The sequence below is a fragment of the Delphinapterus leucas genome, chromosome 21 (genome assembly GCF_059928025.1).
Source record: "Delphinapterus leucas isolate spDelLeu-1000000601 "Yukka" chromosome 21, BTC_Dleu_Yukka2, whole genome shotgun sequence".
Lineage (NCBI taxonomy): Eukaryota > Metazoa > Chordata > Mammalia > Artiodactyla > Monodontidae > Delphinapterus > Delphinapterus leucas.
In genome coordinates this window covers 13518445-13542013 of record NC_143149.1, presented here as the reverse complement: position 1 = coordinate 13542013, position 23569 = coordinate 13518445, and the positions used below count along the sequence as shown (strand labels likewise).

Sequence of the window (23569 nt, the reverse complement as noted above, 5' to 3'; positions counted from 1 at the left end):
ACCACTGAATAGTAATAAAGAAGCTTACTTCCTCGAAGTTCAAAAATCTCCCCAATCAGCATGAAACATGGTTCAGCCAAGGAGTCTTTCCTTCCATCCACGTCATCACCGCAATCTGACAGGTCACTGTCCTCCTCTGCCTCCTCCTGGGGGAACAGTAAAGTCACAGGAAGCAGGTCACTCATCCAAGGAAGCTGACACGGTCTCCTCCCACGGCCAATTCCGACCTCACACAATCCTTCAACTTCCCTACATGCAGAAACCTATGCATTTTCACAAAGAGGCCAAAGTGTATCTAAACTCAGGGCATAGCTTGATCCTAAAGCCTCCTTCAAGGTCTAAAATAATTTTGAAAAGCCTCTGTCACTGTATTAATGAGGAGTGAATTCGGAGATAACAAAACAGCTTTCTAACCATTTTGAGTTTTAAAGGGAAGGCTTTTTAACTTGAAATATTTTAAATTCACTGTTTTTTTTAAAGACATGTATAATTTAAAGTAATTTAGTTATTTTTAAAGCTCTGATTCAAGCTTTTATTCTGTACTTCAGCTAGTCTCACTTCTTGATCTGCGTATCAGCAAATTTCCGTTGAAAACTCATTTATGCCAGGCACCAGGCTAGTGCCAACGAGTGTGACGTGGATCCCAACTTTGAGAGGCCCTTAGCTCTGCGGGGAGGTGGCCAGCATGCATGTGGCTGCTTCTCCAAGCAGGGTGAACAGCTGCAACAGGGGTGCAGACGTTAGGCAGTGGAAGGACAGCTGAGGAAGTTCACTCGGATGTGTGCGGGGGGCAGCTGAGGCTGCGGGGACAAGCAGCGGCCCAACGACAGGGCCTTGGGGGCGTGACGAGCAGAGCAGAGCAGAGCAGAGGGCTGAGAAGTCAGCGGCCGGAGGGGCACCCCCAGCTTCACGGCTTCACTGCACGTCCAGCAGCATCAGAGGCTGCAGGAGGCTGCCGGTCGGCCACTGGCCTTCCTCCTTCCGAGAGCAGTTTCCCGGAGTGACTTGGCCACAGGGTGAATCCCAAGAGGTGCGGGGATAAACGGGAGGTGACGGAGGGGAGGGGCCAAGTACGGCCAGACGTGACACGTGTGGCGTGCAGGAAAGAGGCGGGGAGGTGCCCAGGAGGGAGGCAGGCAGGCAGACGAACCCCTGTGGTTCGCGGGCTCTGCTCCAGCTCAGGACGCGGCAAAGCAGACGCTCCTTTCCACGGTTACTTCCTTCTGTTCAAGCTCGTTAAACCAATTCTGGTGAAGAGGCGGTGGCGTCTGGCATTGAACTAAGGAGACGCCACATTTCGGAGATGGTCTCGTGCAGCTTGTTGGAGAGCCAAACGAGGGGCCGCAGGCCTCAGCCAAGTAAGGGGCCCCTGGAGGGAAGCCCGAGGGCCAGGTATGAGATGGCAAATGTCTGCAGCCTGTCTATTCACTCCTTCACCCACCCGCATCACTGCGAGGTGCATCTTGCTTCAGGACGTGACACGGCTTTCCATTTCCTCAGATAAAACCTAAACTCCTCAGCGCGGCGGCCTTGCCCCTCCTCCTACCCTCGGCCTCATTTCTTTCAGCGCACGCTCCCGAAGCCCCCCCTCGGCCCAAAGACCTGCTGACTGTTCCGCACACGCACCCTCTGCTCCCGAACCTCAACGTTAGCTCCAAGCCCTCTGCGGTGCCGGCCCCCGTCCCGGGCGCCGGCCAGGCCACCTTCCGCAGAGGGCCTCCCACAGAACCTCCATTCACATGCCACTCACCTACCTTGTTATCAACCCTGTCCCCAAATATGACAGCAATGGTGACTCAAGGTATTTGCTTCCTCCCCATCTGTAGCAGGCCTTCCACAAACACCTGCCACATCAAACAGCCTCCAGAAGACGTGTGCTTAAATATGCTTCAAAAACATACAACCTTCAGACAGCTCACCTCCTGATGGGAGAAGAAGTCGCGAGGGAGTCTTTCCAGAAATGAGGATAATGAAAAAGTGGACTTCTTCCCCTGCACGTCAATAACCTTGAGGTAGTCAGGAGAAGGGCTCAAAAAGGCATAAAGTGCTTCACTCTGACACAGTCTTTCATCTGAAAGCAGATTCTGTGGGAGAAAGAGGATTAATGCCTCCTGCGTGGTTCGTCTGTGAGCTGGGAGCCACGAGGAGTGAAGGCATAGTTGACTGTCCCGGGAAATTTACTTTCATCGTAATTCTGAACCTAAAACCACTTCCCTTTCCTCCTGAAATAAAATATATTAGATGAGTTCTCACCGAGCTTGATGGCAAACTGCACTCTGGGGGTTAACTGGAGCGCCCTGCTCGTGCTCAGGGCGACGTGAAGTCCCACTGTGCAAACCGCCTGCAGGTCCGGGGGCTGCCGCCTTCGAAAGTCACGGGTGTTTTCCGCACACTACACAAGGATCCCACCCAACCCTTTCATGGCTACGTGCGTGCGGACTTTGTACATGAGCTGAAAAAAGAGCTTTGGGTTGTCACGTGGTGGTAACTGCCTGGCACCAGGAGTTTTCTGTCCCTGTGCTCCACCTTCCCCGGGCAGCGTATGCTCACATAATTTTATAACTCTTTTTATCGGCCCATAAACTGGAAATGTGCTCAAGTTCTCTGGCCTTAGGAGAAAGGAAAGGAGAATGTGCATCAAGTTGACGTATGAAGCAAGTGCTACTGATAAGACAGGAAAATTAACAATGTGACCACAAGAACGTGTAAATGTCTGGTGCTCACAGATACAGGGTTTAGGAATAAATAAACCAATGAGAAATCCTGCCCCATGGATGATGTAACTCCCTGGGGGGCTGGAACACTGGGGTTCTGATGGCAGAACCCTCTCTGCTGGGAGAACAGGCTACATTCTGGTCCCAGAGGAGTTGGTCCATGACGTTCACATTATGTTTGCTCAGACGAAGCTTGAAATCTGATAAACCCTGTGACCCTCCCTAGAAAAGCACCTCCGAGCATGCCCAATAGTGCCACACTGGGGACGGGGGTCCCGGGCACCGCCCCCCCCGCATTCCAGTGGTTGTCAGCTTCCTGTGTCCTGCGGAAGACTGGCCTGAAGATGGAGGTTCTGCCTCAGACGTGGGGAAGGAGATTTAGGGGACAGGCAGTTGGGGTCACTACTGCCTTCCCAGGCAGGCCCCCGAGCCTTTATTCCTTTTGTAGAGCATTAGATGCTCAGCTGCACGTGAGGGTGGGTTAGGAGTGAGACAGCCTCCCTGCACCTTGATCTCCTTTAGCTAATCTCCACTCCAGCACTCTTTTATCAAATAGTAGCAAATGATAACCAATGCTAAGTCTCAAATAATGCAATCAACGTAACTAAGGAAATCATGAAGGATGACAAGTCTTTGGACTAAGTTATATTCTATCATGAGGGAAAGTAACCAAATTGAACATGTATGAGAACTTAGAAATGTTCTCCAAGATTATGTCTATGGGGCAAGGTGTAATTGGGATTTTATCACATCTTCAAGCTGAGAATATAATCCTAATTCCCACTCCTTCCCCCCAAAGGCTTAGAGCACGTTGTCCTACGCAGGTGGAGTCTCTAAGAGGACTAGTCAGTGTTAGAGGAGGAGAGTAAAACGTTCCAGGAAGAGCGAACAGCACGTGCACACCCAGAAGTGGGTGCCGCACTACTGCGGGGACGGCTAGAGTAAGCTGCCTGTGTGCGAGGGACGACTGGCTGGATTATTATCTATTATCACTATACCTTGAAGGGAACCATGTGTCATATATAAGTACTCACACAAACACACACTCAATGGAATCCTCTTTTCTGGAAGGTCCTGTGGACCTAATAATATCTGCCTTTCAGACTAAACCTTTTGCATCTTGCTTTTCCTGTCTGCAGCTGGTGGGAGGATATTCTGAAACTTCAGTCTGCTGTGTAATCTACCTGGAGTTATTAAATAGTGAGCACTTTCACATGAAGTCTTTGAGGAAATGAAAAGCAATTTAAACCATTACTTTCTGACTTACAGTCCTCTTGATCAAAAGACAAATGGCCCCTTGAGATGCCCCTTCCACCTCTTCAGGCAGATAGATGGTCCCCGCCCCCAGCCTCGCCCACGCCACCTACTGGCAGCGCAGAGCACATGCTTCTCTTGGCACCAGGGCAGGCATCACTAACCCATTTCCATCACCAGCAACCCAACAGGGGCACGAGTGACCCCTCCCTGCATCCCCAAAAGTGCAGGGGGCACCCCGGTCTCTGCAGCACAATTGGAAAGGCAGCTGAAGGGCTGGAAGCGCCAGACAACCCGAGACCCTCCCTCCCCCAACAGCAGAGGCTGGAAGGAAACGGAAGCATTAGCTGCAAGATCCCAGAGCTACACACGTGGGGCTTCACAAGCTTGGATTTTGAATAATACATATTCGTTTCACAAACAAGACCTTTAGTTCATCTGAACAGTTTAATGAGGTACAATGCTTGAGTGGGTTTAATATTTCCTAGATGTTCTGAATCAGCAACGAGAGGGTAATATTTCAGTTTTAAGTTCTCTCCTGTAATAGCATTTAAACATTAATGATTCTCTATCCCAGCTCTGCCATAATTAAACTCGGAAAGTTTTTCAAAGGTGCAATTATTTTATTTCCTGAGGGAAATATATACATATATATATATATATACACACACACACACATATATATATTTATAAAAAATACATATATATTTAGAAAGAGATGAATACATGAGGGAAAAATAGTTAGGAACACTTGCAAGGGAACTCTAGCTAAAATGTACCTACTTTAACTATGATTCACACCCTGGTCCAACTGAATATAACATAACCTTTACTAAGAATTTGGCAACATCCGTTATTAAGTCTCAGGACTTCTAGCTACTACCGCATTGGCAAAAAGTGTTTCACAAGGCAAAGGTCCATGCCCCCCGAGAACTATACGGGCTTTGGGGGCCGTGGTGTGAGCAACTTAACTATACCCTGAATACAGAGGCCCCAGCTAAGGAAAAAATAAAGAGTGGTTTGCTACTGGAGACAGTATACCTTTGTCCGGTCTTATGTTCTAAAGATAGAGTGAAAGAAACCAGTTATGCGTTTAGAGGAAATAAGGAAACTATCTTTAGAACCTTGCAGTAGGCAAGGATTTCTCTACAAGCACAAAAGGCATTCACCACAAAAGGAAAAAAAATGGATAAACTGGACTAAATTAAAATTGAGAACTTATGCTCATTAAGAGACTGAAAAGGCAACCCACAGAAAGAAGATAGCCACAGCACATCTGCTCTGACAAGAGATGCACAACCAAAACACACACGAAACTCCTGCAAAGCGATATGGAAAAGATAGGCAACACGACAGAAGAGCAGACACAACTTTAACAAAAGAAACCATCCAGTGTGGAGTGAACAGAAGCCTGCATGCCGCTGGTGAGAGTGTACAAACCGCTACGACCACTCACAAAAACTGAAAACCCCAAATGCCTAGGGATTCCCCAGCAGCTATTCACCAAAAGACAAGCACTGACAGCTTATTAATAGCCTCCACCTGGAAACTCTCCCAATGCCCATCAACAAGAGCACGAACAGACTGCAGGGGTTTCACGCCAGGAGAAGCTCATTCAACAATGAAAACGAGAACAAAAATGAAATCAAAGAACGGTCTGCAACTGAAACAGCCCTATGGGAGGACCTCAGACCCACGATCCTGAGTGAAGGGGGTCCACGCCCTGTGACTCCACTCATGTGAAGTTCAAAACCAGCTGTAAGCGCGTGGTCGTGAGTCGGGACCACGGTCACCTGTGGTGACGCTGGCGGGACTGGTGACACTGTCTCTGGGACTAGGTGCTAGTTATGAGGGTGTGTCCAGTTTGTGAAACTGGAGAAAGCCGTACACATGGTATCTGCATTTTCTGTCTGTAGAGTATACATATATATACACACATATACATACATGTATCACCAAAAAAACAAACGAACCCCAGAACCCAAAACCAAAGATATTTTGAGGATCTGTCCTGACCTGTGAGAACAGGAAGCAAACAGGCAAACTCTGAGAATGATGACGGTTCAATAACCCCCAATAACCCCCAAATAACTAATTTTCCTCCCATATCCAGAAAGTTTGCTTACCTGTAAAAACTTATTTAATTGATTCTTTGACTTTTCCATAAACTTTTGATCTACAGATTTGAAAGGCAGCTTGCTAAGAGAAGGCAACTGGACTTTTTTTAAAGAAGGGAAACACTGTGAGGGAAAAAAATTAAATGTTAGTATATTGAAATTACATTTAAATCTTTAAAAAAATTTTAGATTTTTAATAAGAACAAACCGAGTATCCTCTTCCTATACTAGGTTCCTCTGAGACTGAAGACCTTGAAAACCTCCCTGTTCTAACCAGGCTCAAGGAATCCGGAGGAACAGGACATGTGACGAAAAAAGCTAACGCCTGTCCCTGGACTTACAAATGCCTGGAAGCTGGAAATTGTGGAGCTGGGCTGGGAAGGTGGGTCTGCACTACAGGCACGGAGCACAGTGTGTGGGGTACGGACACGTGGCTCCCAGCAAGAACTTTTCTCTTAGAATGTGCTCTGTTTACAACATCTCTGTAAAAAGTTATCAGGGTTGACAAAAGAAGACCATGGAAAGAAAGAATAACTCAGGTTGTAGATTTATCACTGCCTTTCAAGGGCAAACTGCAGAATGTAAATATATTAATAATAATAAAGTATGTTAACAGATAATAAACTTCCCTCTGTGGATTAAATCCTGCATTCTGCCAGACACCGTGCTAGAGGCTGGGTGTGTGTAACGGCTCTGAGTCACCCCTACTTTACATATGGGACGACTGAGGATCGGGGCTGAAACCCACATCCATCTGGCCATCAAGTCTGGCCTCAGTGCCCGCAGGACTCTGCAGCCTGCCCCTCAGACGCCGGGAGGACAGTGGGTTCCAAATGCTCCAGACGCTGCCTCTTCACTAAGGCACTGGGGCCACTGGAATATGCTGACTAGATCACTGGTGCTGAAAAGTAAGTGAGCACAGAGTCTGCCTGCAACGGCCTTCCCTCCTGCTGTTTTCAGGGTAACAGCAGCCCCGACAGGGACCTATCACAGCTGTCAATAGGAAGAGTTCTTTCAAAAAATGAAAACTCCAAAAAAAAGAAAGTAAGTAAGAAAAGAAAAAAACTCACACAATACGAAATGCCAAAGGTGAGAGAAGAACCCAGGAATCAGGCCACAGAGGAAGAAATATAATGAGACAAAAGGACAGACGTGAAATTTTATAAGGCTTGTTTCCTCTAATGCTTCAGAGCAATTGTTCTTGATAGAAATTACTGATTAAAAGTGTTTTAAAGAAATCACCCTAGAAGAAAAGGTGAAAGGAAACACATATTTCCTTTGCAAAAGAAGGGTCTGAGAGGTGACCGTAGGGTTTTACCAGCATCAGTTCATTCTGAGCAAGAGAAAAATGGACTTAAATGAAGGTAGAAACAACTGAAGAACACTTTAATTGCTGGGGTAAAGGGCAATTAGCTCCAGTAGATGGAGAGTTAGAGAAGATGCAACTCCTGAGAAAAAAATGGGAAAATCGTGAATGGAAACTAAGACAACCTGGATTCTAGTCCTGGTTTGGCCGTTATGTATACATCCTACTACGAGTCAGTTAAACTCTCTGGGATCACGTTCCCTCATCTATCAAATAAAAGAACTGACCTAGATTAGTAGCTTTCAAACATTTTAAACTAAAATCCACAGCAGGAAATACATACCACATTGCAACCCACAATGCACATGCAGATACATGCATCCATATATTATATAGTACACACACCTAGACATAACAATACACACACCCAAACGTATACACATCCATACATGCAATACACAAATCCATACACGCAGTATACACATCTATATATGCAATATACACACCCATACTTATACACACCCAGACATACAATACACACACCCAGACATATACACATCCATATATGCAATATACACACCCATACTTATAATATATACACCCATACTTATAATATATACACCCATAAAACCGAAGCAAAAGTACCATGAGACAGTACTCATTACTACTACTGTAACTACTACTAACAAAAACAAATAATGTTTACTATGTGCAGCACGTTCTTCTAAATGCTCTGTACACGCTTATTCCCTTCATTCTTACAACAGCTCTGTGAGATAGGTAAGGAAGGCACTATTAATATCAGTAGAATACAGATATTAATAAAAAGAGGTATAAAGAGATAGAGTGACAGGTCCAGGTCACAGAGCTGGTAAATAGTAAAGCGAGGATCAAAACTGGATCCAAACTCGAGCAGCCTGGCTGCAGAGTCTGTGCTCTCAACCACCGCACTCTACTGATTCAATTCCTTTATGTGATGAAATGCAATATATTCTATCCTCTTTCTATTGCTGCAACCCAGAATTGATCTCACTACCCGCAGTGGGTCACAACTGGCAGCTCTGAAACCAATGGCCATCGATGCTCCCCAGCTCTCCTCCAGCTCTGGGGTTCTGGGGGATACAACGGAGGTCAGACAATTATCTATCCTGAAGGATTTAGACTAGACTAGATGGTTGATCTTCAAGTAAATTTCTAAACGTCAAGCTGAAAATGCCACTTTGCCAGTATCAACAGCAAAGGAGAAAGATGAATCCATTTCTTTGTGTGTAAAAATTGAAATGAGCTCTTAAATCTCTTCTTCAGTTATTCTAAATCTGTGTTCACAAGAATTCATACCTCACTAAGTTTCCGGTGTAAATTCTGAAACTCACTGAGCCTTCTGGGGACCGTCCAGTTCTTAGTTTCAACTCCTCCAACTTCTTGTAAGCTTACCATGACAAAGTAACAGGGCATTTGTTCACCATTGTCTTCTGTAACCTTGGAAAAACAGACGAACACAACAGCAACGAAAAGCACGGTGAGCGATACGGTAGGCAAGACGTTTAAGTGTCCCCCAGGATCTCCCTCTCCCTGGCATGTATGCCCCACACAGTCCCCAGGACTTGAAAATGATGGGTTCTATTCTGACAGTTAGGGCATGCCACATGGACAAGCAACCTTAAACTAGGGCCTAATCCTAACCATGTGGGCCCTTTCAAAACAGAGGGATTTCTCTGGCGAGTAGCAGAAGAGGAATCAGAGGAAGCACGAGAAAAGTCTGACATGTGCCACTGTAAAGATGGAGAGGGCCATGTGGAAAGGGTCTGGGAGTGCTGCCAGGAACTGAGAGCAACATCGTGCTGACGGCAAAAGAACAGAGTCCTCAGTCCCACAACCACCAGGAACTGAATCCTGCCAATGACCTGAATGGACCTGGAAGTGGATTTTCCCCAGATTCTCCAGACAAGAACTCAGTCTGGCCAACAACCTGATTTCAGCCTTACGATGCAGAGAACACAGTCAGACAGTGCTGGACTTTCAACCTACACAATTGTGAGCTAATAAATGGGTGATGTTTTGAGCCATGAAATGTGTGGTAATTTGTTGTGCAGCAAAAGAAAACTAACATAGCAGACTGGGAAACCCATCCTAACTGGGTTTCCTTGAAAAAGCAAATTAACAGGAAGCGAACAGGTGTGAGAGACCAAAACCTCTCTCAGAGAAGGATGAGGGTTTCCCCAGTTTCATACAGGATTCCACAAGCTGTGATTTCCATTTTCGAGAAATTTCACATTGGGAGACCTAATTTCCCCTACCTCCCAACTTAAGGTAATTCTTAAAACACATACACACACACCCTGTCATAATTCAGAATAGCCACCATTGCTCTTCACATAAATGGATGAGAGAAGAAACAAAAAGGAAATACATTGAATCTAAGCTTGAATTAGCATCATGAACCGAACTTAGAGACGAAGAATCAACAGAAAGGCAAGGGAAGGAGACAGCGAACTTGCTGAGCACCGGCTGAGCCCCACCAGGTAGGATCACCATGCCCCTGTGAGGATGGGGGGTGGAGGCGAGCACACAGCTCACGGCGGCTCAGCCCTCTCAGAGCTCCAGGGAGGCTAGCACGAGGTAAACACATCCTCCACAGGTTCGCACACGGGGCTGCTTCGTGAACTCTCGGCAGTCAGGTGACCCCTCTGGGTCCGTTTCCGTTATCTTTTCGGGGACCAAGGTCGCGGCAAGCCCCTGAGCGATAACTGATCACCAGGGCAAAGGGCCTCGTGAGGGTTTTTCCTCCTCTCCTCCCTCCCTCAGTATTTGCCTTTGGAAGATAGTTATAATAAACTGTGAAGTGTCAGAGGCAGCTCTACGCAAAGGTGAGAAGGTGACAGAATGTGTGTTCTCTGCCCTCCAAGGGCCTCCTCTGTTACCTTTTGACATCACATCCCCTGAGCTCCCCCCTTCCTAGATGTCCATCCCAGAGGCAACTCCATCTGCGGTGACCAAGCGTTTGTACACGGTATTCCAGGCTCTGTGCAACCTTCCCTCCCCACTGCCCTCACCTCCCCTCAAGAAAGGTATCTGGCTCTGCAGCTCACCTTAAAGGGAGGCTCAACAAGCACCAAAGACACACTAAGGGCGCTTGGTAAGCTCTCACGTAACACGTGTGCTTTCAGGCTGGCTCCTGGAGAACATGCGTGGTTTTGCTGCCTAAACTAGAAGGGAATTTAAGATTGTGAATTCTAAGCCCTTCCCCTGGTAAGAGTGTCAGGCCACTGAGTTGACGGGAAAAGCAGGGATGGACACATAAGTTGGGCAGGTGGGCCCTTGCAAATCTCAGGAGCTGAGTATTTGACCAACCATTTGAGGCAATGATGGGGCCAAACAGTCACAATGACTTACTCAGGATCTTGTCATTTGTGTGCTATACGGTGGACCAGACTTTCTCTTTTTTTTTTAATTAATTTTATTGGAGTAGAGTTGATTTACAATGTTGTGTTAGTTTCAGATGTACAGCAAACTGATTCAGTTATACATACACATATATTCATTCTTTTTCAGATTCTTTTCCCATATAGATTATTACAGAATATTGAGTAGAGTTCCCTGTGCTACACAGTAGGTCTTTGTTGGTTATGTATCTTACATATAGTAGTGTGTGTGTGTGTGTTCATCCCAAACTCCTATTTTGTCTCTGCCCCACCGCCATGTTTCCCCTTCGGTAACCATAAGTTTCTTTTAGAAATCTGTGAGTCTGTTTCTTTTGTAAATAAGTTAATTTATATCATTTTAAAAAATTAGATTCTACATATGACTGACATCATTATGATATTTGTCTTTCTCTGTCTCACTTACTTCACTTAGTAACATCATCTCTAGGTACGCTGGACCTGACCTTCATCTCCAGGTTTTGACAGTCGGGCAGGTGGGAAGGAAGGAGTTGTCAACACTAACAATGTAAATGCATAGAAATATCTTTCCTTTAAATGAAATTATTTTTACAGACAAAAGAAAAGGGATACAGTGTATTCTGAAAACTATTGTCCCATATCCCTCAGAGAATAGCAAAATATTTTCTACTTCAAGGGAAAACATATTCATTATTAAAGATCTGAGCGCTATTGACATTTGAGCCACTGAAGTCAGCAGGACGGATCAATCAGAAACACACTGAAAATTCTTCATCTCCAAATTTCAAGCAGTGCTTTCCATTTTATTTCAACCCTCAGTGGAAAAGTAAATTGGTAATTCAAGGACATTAATTGTTCCTATCTGAAAGTTGCTTATGATTCCAATGAACAAGGACAACTTTCTGTCTGAAGTGGAGGGAGATCAGATCTACACCAGGCAACACAGTAACAGCTCCCAGTCATGAACCAGAGTGAGAATACGGGGTGAGGAAGGCAAGACCAATGCAGTCTGGAAGAATGAATGTAAGTTTTCTATTCCCAACCTTAATTATTTGGAACAAAATCTTGTCTTATAAAGTCAAACTTAAAACTTTGGAAATAAATACCTAATAAACTGGGAAGAAAAGCAGACAAACCTACCTCTCCACTGGTGATGGAGGCTTTCCACATACCGAGGTTCTCACACCACCAATCTGTTCTTGCCATGTGCAGCTGAAGTTCTGTGCGTTCTTTCTCTATTAGAATTATTTCCTCCTTCAACTTAGAAACAATCTGTCACAGGAAAAACATCCTGGGAGTTATGAAACCATCTAAAATGCTATGCAATTCAGCAAAGTAGCAGGATACAAAATCAACACACAAAAATCAGCTGTGTTTCTATACACCAGCAATGAACAATTCAAAAAGGAAATTAAGAAAACAATTCCATTTACAATAGCATAAAAATAATAAAATACTTAGGAATGAACTTAAGCAAGGAGGTGAAAGACTTCTATGATGAAAACTACAGAACACTGATGAAAGAAATTAAAGGAGACATAAGTAAATGGAAAGACATCCCATGTTCATGGACTGGAAGACTAAATATTGCTAAGACTCAATGCTACCCAAAGCAATCCACAGTTTCAACACAATCTCTATCAAAATTCCAATGATGTTTTTGCACAAATAGAAAAATCCATCCTAAAATTCATGTGGAATCTCAAGGGAAACTGAATAGCCAAAACAATCTTGAAGAAGAACCACGAAGTTGAAGGACTTACACTTCCTGATTTCAAAATTTACTGCAAAGCTACACTAATCAAAACAGTATGCCATTGGCATAAAGACAGACATATACCAAAGGAATACAATAGACAGCCAAGAAATAAACCTTTGCATATATGATCAAATGATTTTCAACAAGGGTGCCAAGACCGTAAGTGGGAAAGGACAGTCTTTTCCACAAATGGTGTTGAGAAAACTGGATCATCACCACATGCAAAACAATGGAGTTGGGCCCTTACATAATACCATATACAAAGGTTAACTCAAAATAGATCAGAGACCTACTCGTAAGGCTAAAACTATAAAATTCTTAGAAGAAAACATGGAGGAGTTTCATGACACAGGATTGGCAATGAGTTTTTGGCTATGACACCAAAGGTACAGGCAACAAGAGAAAATACAGGCCAAATGGACTTCATAAATTTTTAAAACTTTTGTGCAAAGAACACTATCAACACAGTAAAAAGGCAACTCACAGAATGGGAGAAAATATTTGCAAATCACTTATTTGATAGGGGGCTGATATCCAGAATATATAGAGAACTCCTAAAACTCAACAACAAAAAACAACCTGATTCAAAAATGGGCAACGTACTTGAATAGACATTTCTCCAGAGAAAACAAATAGCCAAAAAGCACATAAAAAGATGCTCAACATTACTAATCATTAGGGAAATGCAAATCAAAACCACAATGAGATACCACCTCACACCCATTAGAACAAATGCTATCAAAAAACAGAAAGTGGGCTTCCCTGGTGGCACAGCGGTTGAGAGTCCACCTGCCGATGCAGGGGACACGGGCTTGCCCTGGTCCCGGAAGATCCCACATGCTGCGGAGCACGCAGGCTCAGCCTGCGCGTCCAGAGCCTGTGCTCCGCAACGGGAGAGGCCGCAACAGTGAGAGGCCCGCATACCACAAAAAAAAAAAAAAAAAAAACCCAGAAAGTAACAAGTGCCGGTAAGGATACTGAGAAACTGGAACCCTTATGGGCTGCTGGTGAGAAGGTAAAATGGTGCAGTCACTATGGAAAACAATACAGAGATTCCTAAACAATTAAAACAGAACTACCATATGACCCAGCAATACCCCAAAGAAGTGAAAGCAGGGTCTTGAGGTATTTGTACATCCATGTTCAAGGCAGCATTTCTTACCATAGCCAAAATGTGGAAGCAAACCAAGTGTCCATCAATGGATAAATGAACAAACAAAATGTTGTATATACATGCAATTGAATATTAGCCTTAAAAAGGAATGAAATTCTGACACGTGCTACCATATGGATGAATCTTGAGTACATTATGCTAAGGGAAACAAACCAGTCACAAAAGGACAAACACTGAATGATTCTACTCACAGGAGGTACTTAGAGTAGTTAAATTCATAAGAGGCAAAGGGAGAATGGTGGTTGCCAGGGACTGGGGGTAAGGGGATGGGGAATTACTGTTTACTGGGTATAGAGTTTCAGTTTTGCAAGATGAAAAGGAATTCTGGAGATGGATGGTGCTGCTGGTTATATAACAATGTGAACATACTTAATGCCAGTGAACTGTACACATGGTAAATTTTATGTTATGTATACTTGGCTACAATTTAAAAAAATAAATAATTAAAAAAAAATTCTATGCTCACCGTCTCCTTGGATCTCTTTTAATGAGAAAACCTATAAGGTTATGCAACTCTGTAGTTGGAGGACAGCAGCTTTGCCTCCACTTTGCCTCATGGCTGCATGTTCAACTCTCCTAAACATGCAGCCCACAAGGACCCTCCTCAGAAAGCCAGCAGGAAGCACATCCTGCATTTTATCATCAGTAAGGGCTGTAATGTTCGGTTCCACAGTCAGCACATTTGCTCCCCAAGGGCAGGTGTTAGACTCTGTTTCACTGATTCTTCATGGTGACCAGCACAGCCTCCTGCACTTACTCATCGCTCAGGCTTCTGAACGCACATTCAAAAAGTGCCAGAGGAGATCACTTTGGGGAAGCGAAGAGTGCCAGCCATTCCTACATTAGGGAAGCCTCCTTTTTCGACCAAAGAGGCATGAACACAAAGCAGAAAGCCACACCACCCCTTGGGTGTGAGGAATGCCAGAGTGAGATGCTGTTTACATTTTTTAAACTTTCAAATTCTGTTGGTTTCTAGCGAAACAATGTATTTCTTGCATAATTCTGTGAGGTGCTCTAAGTTGTACTTGCAGTGTTCAAAAGAAAAAAAATTTTTTAGACTGTCCTTGCAGAGTTAACTCACTTCCAGAAACAACTGTGGCACAAGGGGAAGCTCAGCCCCTTCCCCAAAGGCACTGTAGGCAACTCGGACAAAAGACACAGAGTTACAGCTGAGGATGGGAAAGAACCCCAAATCATAATAGATAAAAGACAAATGCTTTGCTAATTCTATACTAGAAGCAAAAACAAAAACAAAAAACAAAAAAAGCCAATGGATCTTAGAGTTGAAATTCTTTTTAAAGAAACACTTCTCAACATAAACTGAAAACTACTATTTATCAAATTAGAAAAATGGAAACTTTTAAAGACAACTTTGAAAGCAGAAGAGTTACCTTCTTGTCAGGTTTTGGTGCATTTTGAATAGAATTTAGAGCTTGCCTCTTATAGTCAAGTTTCTCATTTAGTTCTCGTAGTTTGTTTACAGCAAAACTGGTTTGTTCATTAATCCGACTGGTGCCGTCATCCACAGATTCCTCACCAGCCTCACCTCCCGGGTCCTGGGGGAAAACATCACGTGAACCACCATATCTTATAGTGGTGGAATATTCCCTAAGTATTACCTATAGTATAGGTTCTAGATCATTACAATACACTGCTCCAAAGCACTGGATTCCACTAAGAATCCATAGTAGAAAGCCTAGAAGTAGACTGTTTTTTCTCAGCTAAGTGAAAAAGCAAAGGATCAATATTTAGAATCAAAGTAACTGGTATTTGGAATTGCAGTGAAAAAAAAGAAACATTTAATAGCCTAGCGAAAGGCCACACCACTATTTCCCAAATGGTATACCCAAGGGAACCTGCACAGAACAAGGAAGGCAACTGAGTTATCTTCCCAACTCAACCCAAATGTCCTGTGCCTAAATTTTGACAAAAAACACTAAGACCTGGCTTCCTTTTGGGCTCCTAAGAATATTATGAAAAATGCACGCGTGTCCCTTTAAAATAGAATTTCCGGGCTTCCCTGGTGGCGCAGTGGTTGAGAATCTGCCTGCCAATGCAAGGGACACGGATTCGAGTCCTGGTCCGGGAAGATCCCACATGACCCGGAGCAAATAAGCCTGTGCGCTACTGAGCCTGCGCTCTAGAGCCCACGAGCCACAACTACTGAGCCCATGCACTGCATCTACTGACGCCCCCGTGCTCTAGGGCCTGTGCTCCACAACAAGAGAAGCCACCGCACCGGAACGAAGAGTAGCCCCCACTCGCCGCAACTAGAGAAAGCCTGCACACAGCAACGAAGACCCAACGCAGCCAAAAATAATAAATTTAAAAAAGATGTGCATGTCTTAATCTTCAGAACCTACGAATACATTAAAATAGAATTTCCAAATTCCCACTAGTGAAAGTATTTTCAGTATACACTTTGCTCAGTCCTTATTTTTACTAATCAACAGGTAGATTATTTTACAAGTAAAATGGTTAGCATTGAAAGTGACTTAAGATTCATAAAGGACTACAGAATTTGGAACAACCTGAACAGATTACCAGCAAATAGCATATTAGTAATTAGATTCACGAGCAGCAACAGCATGAAAAGAACTGCTGAGAACTGTCTTCTGGTTCATTTACTCCTTAACTTTCTTCCAGATATTTTTCGTCTGATTTTTATTAATTGTAACAAACAGTAAAAGAAATTTTTGAAAGAAAAATAAAGTATTAATAATCCCAGAACACCAAGCATTTTTGTATATTCTTTCTAATCCTTGTCCATGAGTATATATATTATGACATCATCCTACTCCTTGTATACATTCAAGAGGGTATTCTGCCTTTTTCGCATAATATACAAGGCTGTATATTTGAGGGTATTGTAGTCTTCCAAGTTATAACTGCTATGGCTGCATAGTATTCTATGAATTGATAATATACTGAGGCATATCCCTATTGCTATGGGTTGATTCTGCTTTTCTGCCTTCCCAAAACCTAAAATAAACTCCACTGTGCATAAACTTTTTTTTTCCTACATTTTAGTTCTTTTCATAGGATACATTTCTAGAAGTGGGACTACTGCAACAAAGAGTAGGAGCTTTCAAAAGATCAGTGATACATACCACCCTGCTCTGAATGCTGGGTGAAGATGCACATTTTTTCACGTTTGTTTACTATTTATTACCTTTCATATTAACTGTCAGTTCAAGTCCTTATCCAGTTTATCTGTTGGGTATTAATTTGGACAAACTTTTCACAACATTTGAATATTAACCATTTTAATTTCTGAGGTAGAGAGATCGGTTTGTTTTAGCTGTGCTATCCTAAAAATAAAATGCAAGGAGTAACGAGTTTTGGACCAATTAGCTCAGTGGTTTTATACACTGAAAATGTAAAGAACCAAGTAACAAAACTTTTTTTCAAAAGTCTGAATGAATGAATTTACCAACAGTTCAGAGACATCTGCTTCTAATACCATCATGAACAAGTACCTGATTCCTCAGGGCTTGAGATACAGTGAACTGGACAGAAAGAAAGAATCCAAGATAAATTACAATCTTTCTATATAAGGTGATTCTAAAACACTTTTCCTTTGTACCTTCAAAACCTTCAAACTCATATAGGTCATTAGCAGTAAAAGGGAGACGGCAACTGGGGCTATCCAAAATGACCCAGGACACTATAAGAAAATCAGACTTCAGGTATGGCTGGACAAGGTTTCTTTCAAATATCTTAATTTCATCTGATTTTTTTTAAACTCCAAAGTATTTCCTGCAGACTCCTCCTGCATCCTCTACCTCTCCTCATTTCTTCCCCGTCCTTTTTGTCTGTTCTCCAGCTGGACTGTTGTGCTAATGATTCTCTTACTTGGTCACAAATGTCCCACCCCACAGATTTTCTGCCCTCACTTTTCAGGAGTCAAACCCAGCTGTGGCTCAGGCAGACAGAGCAGGGGGCGGTCTCTGACTCAGCAGCGGCTGGTGGTACCCAGCTGGTCAGAAGGACAAAGACAGAAGTGAGGACGAGAAGCAACAAGGAAATTCAACTTAAAGTTCCACTTAAAGTGCTGTATGCTAAGATGCAGAGAATGGACTTGAGGACACGGGGAGGGGAAAGGGTACGCTGGGACGAAGTGAGAGAATGGCAAGGACATGTATACACTACCAAACGTAAAACAGATAGCTAGTGGGAAGCAGCCACATAGCACAGCTCGGTGCTTTGTGACCACCTAGACGGGTGGGAGGGAGACGCAAGAGGGAGGGGATATGGGGATATATGTATATGTATGGCTGATTCACTTTGTTATACAGCAGAAACTAACACACCATTGTAAAGCAATTATACTCCAATAAAGATGTTAAAAAAAAAAAGTGCTGTATGCCAAAAGATAAAGGTGCACACCAAATCTGGCTCACAAAATCTGCACCCACATAATCATATTCAAAGCTTATCCACTCAAAAGGGAGCAGAAAGTTAAACATGACTCACCATTTCATCCTTGTTGGAAATCAACTGGGAGACATGCTTTTCTTCCTCTTTTATCATCAATTTCTCATACAGATCACTGACAATAAATGAAGGGTAATACCTATCCTTCAGCATCTCATAAACGTCTCCCTGGATTTTGCAGAACACTTCGATTCCTTTATTTCCTACAAGACACTGCTGGATTTCTTTGTAAAGTGATTTTTCCACAGATATTTCTTTGCTCTCCACGAAGAAATTCTGGTAAATTTCACCAACTAATTGTGGAATTTCGTTCTGAAAAGACAGGAAGATGAAGAAAGTAATACCATCTCTGAGAAAAACTATTTTCTTCTGAATTATCTGCATTTTAAAGGTGGAAGGGAGACATGCAGAATGTAGGATGAGTGTGCAAAGGCTTTTGTGGGCACATTCAGGGCCAAGGGGTGAGTGTCAGACCCTGGAAAAACAACTGGTTCCTTAAAAGGAATACTTTACGTTGAACAGTTAACAAATGTAATTTCTTTTTAATGCTGGAAGGAAAAAAATAAGAATGAGAACAGTTCTCTTCTTGCAGTGGATTCCTTCTCATAAATCTCAGTTCCACAGGAATACAACTGATCAGCTAAATTCAGTATGACTTTTTCATCTAGTAAAAATAATTAGAAATGCCAACTTCTCACTCCAGAAGAAAGTCAATATAATAATTGTATAATTAGGGCTTCCCTGATGGCGCAGTGGTTGAGAGTCCACCTGCCAATGCAGGGGACGCGGGTTTGTGCCCCGGTCCGGGAGGATCCCACATGCCGCGGAGCGGCTGGACCAGTGAGCCATGGCCGCTGAGCCTGCGTGTCCGGAGCCTGTGCTCCGCAACGGGAGAGGCCACAACAGTGAGAGGCCCGCGCACCACAAAAATAATAATTGTATAATTAAAGAAAGCAAGAGAAATATTCTTCAGAGTGATGACTTACTACATTGTAATCAAGCTTGTATTACACAGCTTGGTCTTAAACGAGGCCTCCGCCTAAGGGTACTAAGCCTCATTCGGAAGTGCAAACATCTCATCAACATAACCTTTACACTGCCGCTAGAGACGACTTATTAACTCTAGAAATGTTATGAAAAGTCTTCGACGGTAGCAAAAGATGAAGACAAACGGCTTAACGAATATTATGAATATAACAAACAATCCGGAAGTTTTACATCCAAATCAGTGTTGCTAGGTCAAAATACAGCTATTTGAGGAAGCTACATCCTCTTATTGCATTGACATTTTTCAACTTGTTTTCAGTAGTTTAGGAAAATTTTTTAAATTGCTCTTTTCAATATTCCTCTGAGAGCAGCCAAAAGTCAAGCTTGTAGTCAAGTCTGGTAAATAATATATGTAATAAATTTGGCAAATATAATACTGAGTAAAATGAGGTAATTTGTGGCTTATAAATGAACAATGAAAGACATTCCTAAGAAGATTTAAAAATACTATGAGACTGGATTTAGTTCCTTAACCAAAGTAGTTTGTAATTTATGATGTATTTTAAGTTGGTATTCAGCCCTAGCAACATTCATATGAAGTGCAAATGAGTAATTTAATGTACATAGTGCTGTTTATGCTTACTTTAATAAGCCTCTCAAGAGTGGCATGGACATATATACACTACCAAATGTAAAACAGATAGCTAGTGGGAAGCAGCCGCATAGCACAGGGAGATCAGCTCAGTGCTTTGTGACCACCTAGAGGGGTGGGATAGGAAGGGTGGGAGGGAGACGCAAGAGGGAGGAGATATGGGGATATATGTACATGTATACCTGATTCACTTTGTTTTAAAGCAGAAACTAACACACCGTTGTAAAGCAATTACACTCCAATAAAAATGTTAAAAATAAATAAGCCTCTCAAAATGCATGTATTATATATGTTGTACATATTGTTATATATGTTTTTAGACATATATATATACACACACACATATATTTCACATTCTTCAATTTAACTCTTAAATATATATCGAGAACTTGCCAAGCGCAAAACACAATGCTTATTGTTGGGCTTTGTGCTGTAATAGGCATCTGTAACCAAAAATTATTTTTTGTCTTGCTTAACACAATCATATTTTAAATTAAATAAAAGGAGGACAGTTGTGTAAAATGTGCACATTATGATATTAAAAATAACAAGGTTATGAGATTGAAGTATAGGTGATAAGACCAAATTTATTGTAACAGCCATGTGGGTAATAAGTATATGCCTTTTTTATAATGGGTTAAAAAAATAACTACCTGAAACTAAATTCAATAATTGGGAATATTTGTAAATCTTTTTTCCTTGACTACACATTCAAAAGCACTTTTTGTAAAAATGAAATCTAATTCTATTTACCATTATGGGCTAGAACATAATGCCGATAATATATTTGGTTTAAAGTATTCTTTTAATGTATCCTATCTTACAGCTTGATTAAGAAACACAGACATACTGCCTAACATACAAGTTTTCATCAGCTAGTGATTAATATTCCTTTGGGCCTATACATCCTACCTTGTGAGCATTCTTTAAATATTCCACAGACTCCCAAAAGCTAATCAGAGCTCTCTTGTCCATCCTTTCCATGTATGTTCGAAAGTGCTCTCGGTAGGAAGCATTGGCCAAGATATCTTCGAATTGAAGAATCTATGAAGGAAATTTAAGAGAAAGTTTTTAAAAATCAAATTTTAAATATCAGTTTGCTTTAACTTCCAATGGATTACTTTCTACATTCAGGAAAAAATGTCTCATTTTCTAAGTTCATAGTCAATGTAAAGAGTACTTCTCTCACCTTCCTAAATTTTAAATTTAAAAAGTTTACTGAATATTCAAAATGCACATATTCAATAAATACCAATTTTCTATTAATCATTCATTCATTCATTCAGCAAAAGATTCATTTGGCATCTACTCTGTATCAGGCACATTTCTAGGAAATGAAACAGACAAAAATCCCTGCCTTATGGGATGTATTGCTAAAAGCAATCGTGCCAATAATAGAAAAAGTGAAGAGAAATATATAAAAGACCAGGAAGCTGGAGCCTAATAATTTGGCATTTTTGCTTTCCATCCTATTTTCATATAGCTGAGGAAATCTACAAATGACTTCATACCTTGTCTTTTTGTTTATAATATCACATTCGTTTAAAAAAATATTTTGTATGCATTTTAATTGGCCCATAAAATAAAAAAATATTTTGTATGCATTTTAATTGGCCCATAAAACTATTGTAGAGATGTATCACAATTACTCCTTTGTTTACTATTTTGAATGCTTACAGAAAAGAAAAACCACTATCTGAAGACACAGTGAGATCAATCTTGAGTGTGGACTGCTATAATATGAGAAAGCAGATGAGCTTCATAATAATTCATGACTCAACTAGGAGAAATGCCTCAAATTAATTTAGAAGGAGTTTAACTCCTATATCCTTAGTTATTAATTAGTAATAAAAATAATGTCTATGTATACTGCAACGAAAAGAAAACTTACATTTAGGATTTTTAAAATTAATATTGTGGCGATTGGAAAAATTTCAGAAATGTTACCAGTTAAGAGCTTTCTAAAATCAAGTGCATATGATCAATGCATGTTCAACTCTTTCTGCCTCTGACAGTAAGTCCTCAATCTGTTCTGTGGACAGAAAGGGGCAGGCATTTTTCTAATAACTTCTGATAACTAAGTAATCAAAAGTGATCCCTTGCTACAGACCATTAATATTTAGGATTTAGTTTACTAACTTTGGGAGACCGTAGCATGTATTCTCACTTTATGTACACCTACCAGCGAAGCATTTTTTGGTACAAATCCTAACTGTACAGGCTCCAAAGAAGTCTGAAGGCTCCCATGTCGACTCTGGCTGGGAATGACAGATCACTCAGACAGCAATCCATTTTTAACATGGGGAGGAGCTGAGCAGGAAAGACTCTCAACAATTCTAAGGAAGTCTTCCCAGTATAATTTCATGGATTGAAATGAATTTCAAGTTAGATACAAATCCACATATTTGCAAAATCAAGTCCAAAACATCTTCTAAATTAGCCACTTTTAGATTCTTTTATTGTGTCTTATGAACACTCTTATGTTTAGTTCTAAAAGTGCAAATATATGCAAATAAATGACAGCAAATATATCTCAAGTCTAACTACACATCTGATATATCTCATATCTTAGCTGGTGAATTAACCAAGTTCTCTACTCCATTTGTTTTCTATTTTCTCTTGAAGCCTGCATAAGCCTTTCACTGATTCACACCTACACTAACGGTGTGGGTCTGTGTGACCAGGATAAGGAGACTGCACACTTCTGAGTCAAATGTGTTAACGTGAGATGAACTCAATCTCATTGTGTTAATGTAAGATGAACTAATCTCAGTAATTCTGAGCCTGTTGTGTGGAAGTGGAAAGAAAAGACTGGGTAGGTCCACGTTGACACTACTGCTAAATATATGATTAAAAAATATATATATAGAGAGAGAGAGACAATGTAATACCAATTAACATTTACTAAGGGCTTCCATATAGCAAACACTGTGCTCTTGCATTAATTTCCTTCTGTTGGATCAGCACGTTTCCTTCTGTCCTAAGACTTCTGGTAAATTCTGGGAGGGCTGATGCCACAATCAATAATCTCTGGGCAGAAGACAAAAAATTGTCCTGGTGGATGTCACATATGCTGAAGGCCATGAAGTATTTCAGGCTGGAAGGTAGCCTATGAAGGCAGATTGTTCTTTATTCCCCTCAGGGATTTTTATTTACTCCTTTTTCACTATCTCCCAAACCCACTGGATCTGGTTTCATGATGCATACTCTATTAACTTAGTTTTATGTTTTGTGCGTATTACCCCTTGACCAGCAGGTTAATTTTTCTCTAGGAAATATACCCCCTAAGCACTCAAAAGGACCACAAGGCCTAGAAGAGTAAGTAAATGTGCTCTTAATACCCCCAACATGTTACCAAGAGGGACCCAGGCCCAAGATTCTCTAGCTGCCGAATACCTACGATACACTCATGAGACTATCTACGGCGTACTAATGAGAATGTGGAGAATTAGGATCTTGGGACTAATGTTTTATCCCAAAAGGAGAGACCACAATTGGGTTCCTCTTACATTTATAACATCACTAAACATACCCCTGAATAATTACTGCCAGTAATAACAAATGTTTATTAAGTGCTCATTATACACCAAGTACCATACTTACCATTTTATGTGCATTATTTAATTTAATGATTATCATGCCCTGTAGGGTATGTACAGTTAACCCTACTTTATAAGTAGAGTACAGAGAGGCTAACTAACTTGCCCAAAGTCAATCCCCAGCAGACCTGTGATTAAAAGCCAGGCTTTCTGACTCTGTAGCACAGCT

At 41.8% G+C, this 23569-nt stretch overlaps 1 protein-coding gene across 5 annotated transcripts in view; it reads right to left on the bottom strand.

The window, feature by feature from the left end:
• The window catches only part of SNX25 (sorting nexin 25), a 113368-nt gene that overhangs the window by 10764 nt on the left and 79035 nt on the right, over window positions 1-23569 (bottom strand). For all 5 annotated transcript variants that reach the window (XR_002644187.3, XM_022570969.3, XM_022570971.3 and 2 more), the window contains 8 exons: window positions 20714-20845; window positions 18202-18474; window positions 15117-15281; window positions 11933-12064; window positions 8730-8870; window positions 6095-6208; window positions 1920-2084; window positions 29-146 (listed from right to left, as the gene is read on the bottom strand). Coding sequence is in view for 4 of the 5 variants with exons in the window: in XM_022570969.3 (XP_022426677.2) it covers window positions 29-146; window positions 1920-2084; window positions 6095-6208; window positions 8730-8870; window positions 11933-12064; window positions 15117-15281; window positions 18202-18474; window positions 20714-20845 (1240 nt within the window). In the remaining variant the exon portion in view is untranslated. The remainder of the gene's footprint in view (window positions 1-28; window positions 147-1919; window positions 2085-6094; window positions 6209-8729; window positions 8871-11932; window positions 12065-15116; window positions 15282-18201; window positions 18475-20713; window positions 20846-23569) is intronic.